The sequence below is a fragment of the Desmodus rotundus genome, chromosome 12 (assembly GCF_022682495.2).
Source record: "Desmodus rotundus isolate HL8 chromosome 12, HLdesRot8A.1, whole genome shotgun sequence".
Lineage (NCBI taxonomy): Eukaryota > Metazoa > Chordata > Mammalia > Chiroptera > Phyllostomidae > Desmodus > Desmodus rotundus.
In genome coordinates, this window is record NC_071398.1 from 76102382 (window position 1) to 76112879 (window position 10498).

The 10498-nt window shown below is 39.5% G+C and overlaps 1 protein-coding gene across 4 annotated transcripts; it reads right to left on the reverse strand.

The window, feature by feature from the left end:
- Window positions 1-7059: 7059 nt before the first annotated feature.
- LOC112314690 (T-cell surface glycoprotein CD1e, membrane-associated) lies at window positions 7060-10240 on the reverse strand. 4 transcript variants are annotated; one of them, XM_045181884.3, is made up of 6 exons: window positions 9969-10240; window positions 9353-9649; window positions 8430-8708; window positions 8051-8194; window positions 7442-7535; window positions 7060-7314 (listed from the first exon to the last, which is right to left on the reverse strand). In XM_045181884.3, the coding sequence occupies exons 1-6, from the start codon at window positions 10027-10029 to the stop codon at window positions 7149-7151; spliced, it is 1041 nt and encodes a 346-aa protein (XP_045037819.2). In that variant the 5' UTR covers window positions 10030-10240; the 3' UTR covers window positions 7060-7148. The 4 variants fall into 4 exon arrangements, with proteins under 4 accessions (XP_045037819.2, XP_053772168.1, XP_045037825.2 ...); XM_053916193.1 differs by having other exon boundaries at window positions 7060-7334; window positions 7916-8194; XM_045181890.3 differs by having other exon boundaries at window positions 7916-8194; window positions 9530-9649; window positions 9969-10237.
- Between the last annotated feature and the right edge of the window lie 258 nt (window positions 10241-10498).

Here is a 10498-nt window from a genome sequence, read left to right on the forward strand (position 1 = left end):
GGACTTCCAATACTATGTTGAATGGAAGCAGTGAAGGTGGACAACTTTGAGTTGTTCCTCATCTTAGTGGGAAAGATTTTGATTTTTGCCCATGGAGTAGATGTTTCCTGTAGGTCTCTCATATATCGCCTTTATTATATTGATGAATGTTCCCTCTATTCCCACTTTGCTGAGTGTTTTTATCATAAATGGGTGCTGTACCTTATCAAATGCTTTTTCCACATCTATTGATATGATCAGATGATTTTTGTCTTTCCTTTTATGTGATGTATTACATTTATTGATTTGTGAATATTGTAGATCCTTGCATCCCTAGTATGAATCCCACTTGGTCATGGTATATGATTTTTTTAATGTATTGCTGGATACAGTTTGCCAATATTTTCTTGAGGATTTTAGTGTTTATGTTCATCAATGATATTGGCCTGAAGTTTTCTTTCTTTGTAGTGTCTTTATCTGCTTTTGAGATTAGGATGATACTGGCTTCATAAAAAGAGTTTGGGAGTCTTCCGATTTCTTGTATTTTCTGGAATATTCTGTGAAGAATAGGGTTTAGCTCTACCTTAAGAATATTTCATGGAATTCTCCTGTGAAACCATCTGTTCCAGGGCTTTTGTGTGTCGGGAGTTTCTTGATTACTGCTTCAATTTTGTCTACTGTTATTGGTCTTTTCAGGCTTCCTGCTTCTTCTTTATTGAGATTTAGAAGGTTATATTTTTTATAAAAATTTGTCCATTATACTTAGGTTTTCAAATTTCTAGGCTTATAGTTCTTTGTAGTAATTTCTCACAATCCTTTGTATTTCTGTGCTATCACTTGTAATCTCTCCTCTTTCATTTCTGATTGTGTTTATTCAGGTCCTCTCTCTTTTTTCTTGATTAGTCTGCTTAATGGTTTGTTGATTTTGTTTACCTTTTCAAAGAACCAGCTCCTGGATTTGTGCATTTAGTCCCTATGTCATTTAATTCTGCTCTGATCTTGGTTATTTCCTTCCTTGTACTTGCTCTGGGTTGTCTTTGTTGTTGTTCCTTGAGTTCTTGTAGGTGTAGGGTTAGGTTGTTTATTTGAAATGTTTCTATTCTTTTTAGGTAGGCCTGTATCACTATGAAGTTCCCTCTCAGGACTGCCTTTGCTGTGTCCCATTTGGTTTGGATTGTTGTGGGTTCATTTTCATTTGTTTCCATAAACTTTTTGACTTGTTCCCTCATCTCATTCTTGACCCATTCATTGTGTAATAGCATCCTATTCAATTTCTATGAGTTTGAGTGTTTTTGAGTTTTTCCCTTGAGTTTAGTTTACAGTTTTTGTCCCTTGTGGTCAGAGAAAATGCTTGATATGATTTCAATTTTCTTGAACTTCTTGAGGCTTGTTTTGCGTCCTATCATGTGGTCTATCTTTAAAAATGTTCCATGTGCATTTGAAAAGAACGTATGTTTTGTTCTTTGTGAAGAAAGGCTCTATATATATCAGTTAAGTTAATTAGATATAGGACATTGTTCAATGCTGCAATATCTTTGTTGATATTTTTAAAAATCTATCCATTTTTGACAGTGGGGTATTAAAATCCCCTACTGTGATTGTGTTGTTGTCATCTTTCTTGAAGTCCTCCAAAATTTTCTTCATGTATTTGGGTGCTCCTATGTTTGGTACATGTCTATTTGCAATGTTTTTTATTTCTCTTTTTAAAAATATATTTATTGATTATGCTATTACAGTTGTCCCATTTCCCCCCTTCACTCCACTCCCTCCTGCCCACCCCCTCCCTCCCACATTCCCCCCTATAGTTCATGTCCAATGGGTCATACTTATAAGTTCTTTGGCTTCTACATTTCCTATACTATTCTTACCCTCCCCCTGTCTATTTTCCACCTATCATCTATGCTACTTATTCTCTGTACCTTTCGCCCCTTCTCCCCCTCCCACTCCCCTATTGACAACCCTCCATGTGATCTCCATCTCTATGGTTCTGTTCCTGTTGTAGTTGTTTGCCTAGTTTGCTCTTGTTTTTGTGTTAGGTGTGGTCGTTAATAACTGTGAGTTTGCTGTCATTTTTACTGTTCCTATTTTTTATCTTCTTTTTCTTAGGTAACTCCCATTAACATTTCATATAACAAGGGCTTGGTGATGATGAACTTCTTTAACTTGACCTTATCTGAGAAGCACTTTATCTTCCCTTCCATTCTAAATGATAGCTTTGCTGGATACAGTAATCTTGGATGTAGGTCCTTGCGTTTAATCTTGGCTAATGTAATTATGATGTGCCTTGGTGTGTTCCTCCTTGGGTCCAGCTTCTTTGGGACTCTCTGAGCTTCCTGGACTTCCCGGAAGTCTATTTCCTTTGCCAGATTGGGGAAGTTCTCCATTATTTGTTCAAATAAGTTTTCAATTTTTTGTTCTTCCTCTTCTCCTTCTGGCACCCCTATAATTCGGATGTTGGAACGTTTCAAGATGTCATGGAGGTTCCTAAGCCTCTCCTCATTTTTCTGAATTCTTGTTTCTCCATTCTTTTCTGGTTGGATGTTTCTTTCTTCCTTCTGGTCCACACCGTTGATTTGAGTCCCAGTTTCCTTCGCATCACTATTGGTTCCCTGTACATTTTCCTTTGTTTCTCTTGGCATAGGCTTCATTTTTTCATCTGGTTTTCGAACAGATTCAACCAATTCTGTGAGCATCTTGATAACCAGTGTTTTTGAACTGTGCATCCGGTAGGTTAGCTATCTCTTCCTTGCTTATATGTATTTTTTCTGGAGCTTTGAAGTGTTCTGTCATTTGGGCCTTTTTTTTTTTTTTTTGTCTTGGCACGTCTGTTACTTAAAGGGGCGGAGCCTTAGGTCTTCCGGGGCGGGGCGGGGTAACGCTGGTCTCCGCACTGTGATGCTGCGCTATGACGCTGTACGTGGGGGAGGGGCCTAGAGCGAGCAATGGCTCCCGCTCCCCTCTCCACCAGATTTCAGTCTTTCACTCTGCTACCCACAATCAAACTGGGCCCCTCTGGTGCTGGTTCCCAAGTGGGTGGGCTTGTGCACGCCCTAGGCCTATGTGGGTCTCTCCAACGACCTCTCCTGTGAGGCTGGGAGTCTCTCTGCTGCCACCCCAACCCCCACGGGCGTTTTCAGAGGTTTGAGGCTTTATTTCCCTGCGCTGGAGCCCTGGGCTGGGTGGTTTGCTTTGCTCCCCACCGCCGTTTGTCCGGTTTATCTGTGCGTGAATGGGGCTGAGGGGTGCTACCCGCTGCTCTGCCTGCCCCATTCTCCGCCATTCTGAGTCCGGTCCTCTCGGTTTATCTGTGCACAAATGTGGGGCCGCAGGGACTGCTAGTGGTTAGAATGCCTACCCCTTTCATCCCACACTCCGCCAGTCTGGATCCCGCCACGGCAACTGAGTCCTCTCCACCTGGCTGCCTGTCTCTGCCCCTCCTACCGGTCTGGATGAATGTTTGTTTTTTATTTCCTTGGTGTCGGATTTCCTTGCCATTTGATTTTCTGTCAGTTCTGGTTGTGCAAGGAGGTGCAGTGTGTCTACCTATGCCGCCATCTTGGTTCTCCCCATTATAAAAGTTTTTAAATGTTTAATTTCAATCTTCATACTGAAATCATAACAAGTTATGGACAAGTAACAACTATATCCTGAGTCTGATCTTGTTCTTTTTTAAAAAACAATTTTTGAATTCTTATTCTATTACAGTTGTCCCACACTTTGAAAACTATAGCTTTATTTTTCAGGTATCTTTAAATGTTTAGAATTCCCACAACATTCAAAACTGAAATGTCTATGTCTGTGCCTTTACTTCCACAGTTTGAAGTTTCATCATAAGTGGGCCCAGTGTATCAGTCATCTTTCAGCTTTCAATTTTAGGGGAATATCTGAGGCTTGTTCTGTAATTCAGCAGCAAGAACTGGCCATTACTTTCCTGATGACTTCGACCTAACTCAGAAAACAAAACATTGATTTCTAATTAGCAGTCACAACATTGTATTCCAATTATTTATTCATATGGACATCCATCCCACCATTGTAGAGTAGTTCTCAAACATTTTTGTTATTGCTCTCAAATAAGTGTCTTTGGCATGGATACATCTCAATTCTAGGCCTAAACCCAATGGTCTGTTTGATTTCTCCATTCTGAACCTTAACAAGAATTTCAAATTAAACATCCAAAACCAAATTCTTAGTTTGTCCTCCAAATTTGTTCCTTTCTTATCTATCTTTCTTATCTATCTAGTTAATTGTAATTCCAAATAGAATTCCAGCTTCTCTGGACAAAAACCTAGAGTTATTCCTGACTCCCTGTTTTTCTAGTACAAGATAGAATTTATCTTTAAGACATATTGTCCTTGTATCCTTTATAGTAGTAGCTCCTGCAGACCCCTCTCCCTACTATCCCCTCCCCACTCCCCTCTGGCCATTGTTACATTGTTCTTAATTTCAATGTCTCTGGTTATATTTTGTTTGCTTTTTTCTTTTGTTGATTATGTTCCAGTTACAGGTGAGATCATGTGGTATTTGTCCCTCACTGCCTGGCTTATTTCACTTAGCATAGAGGTGGGGGAGGGAGCTGGGACTGGCTGGGGTGGGATGGAGGGATAGGGAGAAAATGCAGACAATTGTAACTGAATAAAATTTTTAAAAAATTTTAAAATAAAATAAAACCAGCTGACAAAATACTATATATATATAGTATATAGTATATAGTATATATATATAGTATTTGAAATACTATATATATATAGTATTTCAAAACACACACAGTTTCAAGTCTCTTTTTACCACATCCATCTCAAGTGCTATGGTTTACTATTATCAACAACTTCTTGAATTACTACAATGGGCTTGAAATTGGTCCTGCTGCTTCGACCCTTGCCCTGGCCCCCATGTTTAGTATCACAGAAGCATAATATATAGTGGGGGAAAGATTTGACATGAGACAAGAAAAACTAGCTTCGGCCATATTTAAGAATTCAAGCCCTGGCTGGTGTGGCTCAACAAATTGTGTGTCAACCTGAGAACTGAAAGGTCTCCAGTTCAATTCCCAGTCAGGGCAGCTGCCTGGGTGGTGGTCCAGGTCCCCATTTGGAGGTGTGTGAGAGGCAATTGATTGATGTATCCCTCACACATCGATGTTCTTTCCCTCTTTTTCTCCCTCCCTACCCCTCTCTGTAAGATAAATAAAATTCTTAAAAATATATGGATGCTGGAAGAAAAAAATCAAGAATTATTGTTACCAAAATACTAGAGTCTTGGAGCAAAGTCCATTCCATAGAAAACATTGAAAATATATTCATATCACATGCATCTGCTAGAAACTAAAAGTCCCCTCAGATTTGATAGAAGTCACTCCTGTGTCCTTCTTTCTTGTCATAAAAACTTGACCTTTATCTGTTATTGCTCCAAAGAGTTTATTAAAAGGCTACCTTTCTCTCTAGACTCTAGCGATCTGCCTATAGATAAACATGTCATAAAAGAGGTGATGTTCTAAACAATGGAATGGCTAGCCCCTAAATTTGCTCATGGTTAAGAATACAGCCTTGGTAAGTGGTCATGGAACCATCTGCTAAATGGAAAATAGAAACTTCCACTAAAAAATCTACCAATCTTCTCAATTACCACATTCAAAGTAAGGTGTTGGTTGGACATCAGTATAAACTGCATCTTAACAGCTTCCTGCTCTCCAATAGGCTCAAATATACCTCCATTAAAATAATTAGATAATTAAAAATTTATATAAAATATAAGAGGAAACAAACTATAAATAGTTATGACAATAGTATAGCAAAATAGTAAAGAAAAATAAACATATATCTTGGCTGGTATCCAATCACTCTTTTCCTTCATTGTCTTGGCTCCATTGATTAAAATTATCCCCAATCCCCATGTCTTCTTCCTAATTTCTCAAAATATCAATTTCTCCCCTAAATATGCTTATCTACTAAGACACACACATACACAATCTCAGAGAAATGGAAATGCCAGTCTAACCCCATTCTTATTTTGACAGATTTCTCATATGTCATTATTTTAAATATCTCTGAAGATGTACAAACACCAGTCACTGTAAAGTCTGAAGCAATTTTCTGCCTCCTTCACCTCTGGTGAGAGAAAAAAGGAGAAAGAAAACATTTTAATAATAACAGCCAAAGATGCAGATATGTCAAAGAGGGAATGAATTAAGAAATCACTTAATTTGATAATAAATGTATTTTATTCAGAATAATTGAAATATATAATATACAGGCAGAACCACCTACAGAATTTGTGGGGCCAGTATGAAATTAAAATGCAATATCTCATTCAAAAATTGCTAAGAATTTCAAGATGGTAACAGCTACACAGGTCAAATGCCCATCAAGCTGGCCCTGAATTCAGGTTATGAATACAAATATAAACTCCTAAATTCTGCCTTCAAGGAACTAATATTTAAAAGAAAAAAGAAGAGCAAAAACCTAAATAACAGCGTTTAAAGTACACATAGATAATGCATTTCAGGAGATTAGTCCAATTTGGGGAACAAACAAGAGATTTTTTTTATAGTTACAGAATTTTTTTTCTTTTATTATTGAATTTATTGGGTGACATTGGTTAATAAAATTATATAATTTCAGGTGCACAATTCTTTAGGACATCATCTGCATGTTGTATTGTGTATTTACCACCCCAAGTCAAATCTTCTTCCAACACCATTTATCCTCCATTTTCCCTCTTCTACCTCCCTCCAACTCCCTTTCCTTCTGGTAATCACCATACTGTTAACTGTTTCTATGAGTTTTTTCATTTTTTGCTTAATCCTTCACCTTTTCACCCAGCTCCCAAACCTCCCTCCCCTCTGACGTATTTATGAATCTGTTTCTATTTTGTTACTTTATTTTGTTCATTAGATTTCACATATAAGTGAAATCATATGGTACTTGTCTTGAGATTTCAATTAAGTAATCCAGAGAAGTAGGCCTCTGAGTTCAAGTTTGAAGGATAAATGAACATATTGCCAAAGCAGAAAAGAGATCGTCACAAGATGAGGGTGGGGGACAGGTTTCCAAATGAATCAGAATCTCTGCCAGAATAAGATGTTTTAACAAAATCATATTTTGTTTATTTGTATAAACCATATTTAACAAGTAGACAAGTATCTTATGTATAAAGTGAAACAAATGTCATTAGAGTTGACTTAGGCTTATCTTTAATTTCTTTAAGAATCTATTTTTGATCCAAGATTTCTGTGCCAAGCAGAGAAAACTTCCTGAAATCTTGGGTTCTTGGATATTGGCTTCTGTGGGAAAAGCAGGGTTGGGTACATGGGGAGAGCAGACACTCTGATTTGAGCTGTGGGAAGAGAAGAGGAGCTTGATATAAAAGAAGGGAAATTAGAAAAGGGCAAGAAAGAAAAACAATATAGAAAAATACAATGAGTTAATAAGTAGTTGAAGAAACAGAACAAGAAAAGTCTCACCTTTGCTTTTTAAACCATGAGTCAACCAAAACCAAGATAACCACGGTAACTAATACAGCCAAACATACACATATCAGGAAGATGGGGTATCCATCTGGTTGGGGATAAAATAAGAATGTCAATCTATGAAGTACTTTCTATTCTACCTCAGTTAATGTTTCTCATTTTATAGGGGAGGGACATTCCAGAGATTTTTTATGTATTTTCTAGTCTTCATTTCAATTCTTCCTGAGTCTATGTCCCTGATCTCACCCCACCTCTTTTTTTTGACAAATAATTATATCTTTCTTTTTTTCCTCTTTAGTATTTGTAATCATCTACTTCTGTGTTTTTTAAATTTAATTTCTATCATTCTTTATCTTCTGTATTTGTATTTTCCCACTTTTATCCTCTCGTGCATATCATTCCTATCCATTTCACTCTGGAACTATGAGAAGATTATCATTTCCCATCCGGGCCCTTGTTCTTTCTCACCCCAGTGAATGATTATATCGTGGCCTCCTAAGCTGCTGTGTTTCACTCGGCAAGTCAGACCAACTGCCTCTCCAGCTGCCACATTCAGGGTTACTCGAAGATACCATGTTCGGTCAACATTGGGCAAGAGTTCACCTCTCTGAGTGCCCAGCTGCTCCTGCTCACCCCGCATCCACATCACCCACACAGGTTTTGGATGAAAGCCAGAGACATGGCACACCAGTAGCAGACGTCCAGGACCAGGACTAGAGCCCTTGGACACCCAAGCTTCTGGCTTCACTAGAAAGAAGATGAGAAGAAATGGAATTTAAGAGGGTATCCTAAGCCATAGCTTAGTGACTTGGGTACCTTAGCAGTTTGAATAATCACTTCTATTTCTTGTCTTGGAAATAGTCCTATGCCCAAAACCACCCTCTAGCCCTGGGTTTTATTATGGGTTTCAAAGGGGTGATAAAGAGTGAAAAGCTCAAATACAAGAATATAAGAATATAAGGGTAGGAAAAGTTGGGCTCACCTTGTCGTTCCAGTTCTGACTTCCCTGCTTCAAGGAGACCTGCTAGATATCGAGGGCAGGTGTCAATGAGAAGTCTCTGCACAATTTCTTTAATAACTCGGTAGTGATTAAGCACCTTACAAACTTCCTGAGCCTGACTCCCTGCTCCTGGAGATGGCTTCCAGAAATTTCCTTGGAAACTCAGGAAATCTGATCCTTGATATGCCCCATTTAAGAAGTTTTCTGAAACCTTCCCAGAATGCATTCTACAGCCGAATGATATCTGGAGCTCAAAGGGATCTGGGGATGGACAAGGAAGAAAGAGTCAATATAAAAGGAATTATAGGGAAGGAAAGCAAACAGTCTAGAAAGTAAAGGGATACAAAGAAAAAAGTTCTGGCAAATCCCATGGAAAACTAGAGTTTGGATGGAAAAATGAGAAGAAATTTGTGGGGGGGGTGGGGAATGAGAAGATAATAAAGGCATATTGAAACAATTAATTCAAAGGGTCTCAATAGGAAGACTATTAGAAACATAGCAGCCATGTCAGGAAGAACTCACTTGGGAGTGGTTAGGTACTGGTTAGGTAGGCTACCTGAACAATCAGGGTAAGGAGAAAGAAGAACAAGATTCTGGTTGTGAAAGGCTGAGTGTGAGGCCAAGGATGAGGGAAAGAACATCAAAAAGAGGCAACTATTCCAAGGAGCCAGCATATGAGGGTGTATTTAAGGATATGAATAGATATGTACATGTAAGTCTTTCTGTATACGTGTTGGGGTGGGGGTAGAATGAGAATGGTGGTGAAGGATGAAGCAAAGTGGAGAGAGTGAGCCAACGGAGAGAGAAAAAAAGGTCAGGAAGGTTGAAAGATGGTCAGAACCCATATACAATCTTCCCCTGATCAGAGCCCCCAGGCAAATATCAGTTTGAAAAAGCATACTCACATTCAAACTGAAACTGACTGGAAAATGCCTGCACTTCCCGAGGCAAACTATGGAAGTACAACTGCAATAGCTCTCGGAGGTTCTTCAATTCTTCCTTGCTAAAATTACCCTGGGACCAGGGCCATAGAAAGCGGATGGTGCCCAAGACACTGTCCCAGCCATGAGTCTGCAACTCACCCAGCCAGCCTGAGACCTGGGTGTATTCCCAGCTGTGGTTGGCAAAGGAGAAGGTCTGGAGCAAACGAAAGGAGAGGGGATCTTCTGCTGCTGGATGATGGGGTCCTAGAACTTGCGTAGCTGAGAGACAGAGAAGTGACAATTCAGAGAGGGTGAAAAAAGGTGAGAAGAAGCCCATATAGGAAAAGAAAAATGGAGATAGTTACAGGGTTTGCACATATTTCCAAATCCCCTTCTCCCTGATTCAGCCTCTACTCCCTAAAATCAGAGAAAGAAGCTGAGACTGGGGTCAAGAATACATTGCCTGGAATTAAACTGTCATGCAGATTTCAAGGCACCCAGTGGGAGCATTACTCCTTGCTCCTAGATCCTCCCCAGAACTTTTCCTCCACCCTGCTATGCCCAACCACAAGTATCTTTCCACCAGAGTTCTTCTTACCCATTGTGCTTGGCCCATGGGAAATAATTTTCATGAAAAGCAGGAGCAGAAGAAGCAGCATTGAAGCTCTGTTAGGCAAAAGATGCCTCAGCAGGACAAACTGTCTTCAAAACTCAGATATCAGCTCTCCCTTCAAATCCTTTTGAACTCTTACCTAACTTCCCTTGCCAAACAAACAAACCTCTTTCTCTGCTCACTTCCCTTTTACAGAAACCATACTGCCTCCCTCAGCCACAAGCCTCCCACAAGGTCTCTTATTTCCCTTCCATCTCTCCCACTAGCTGGCTTGCAGATTTTCTTCCTGCTCTTGTCTCCCTCTAAACCTAATTTCACCAACAACTATGAAAGGAATTCTGTCTTATAATAAAGTCTCCCCTGGCTGGTGCCCAGTGGGTTGAGTGCCAACCTGTGAACTAAAGGGTCACTGGTTCAATTTTAAGTCAGGGCACATGCCTGGTTTTTGGGCCAGGTCCCCTGTGGGGGGAGCTCAAGAGGCAATTACACATTGATGTTTCTCTCCTTCTCCTTCT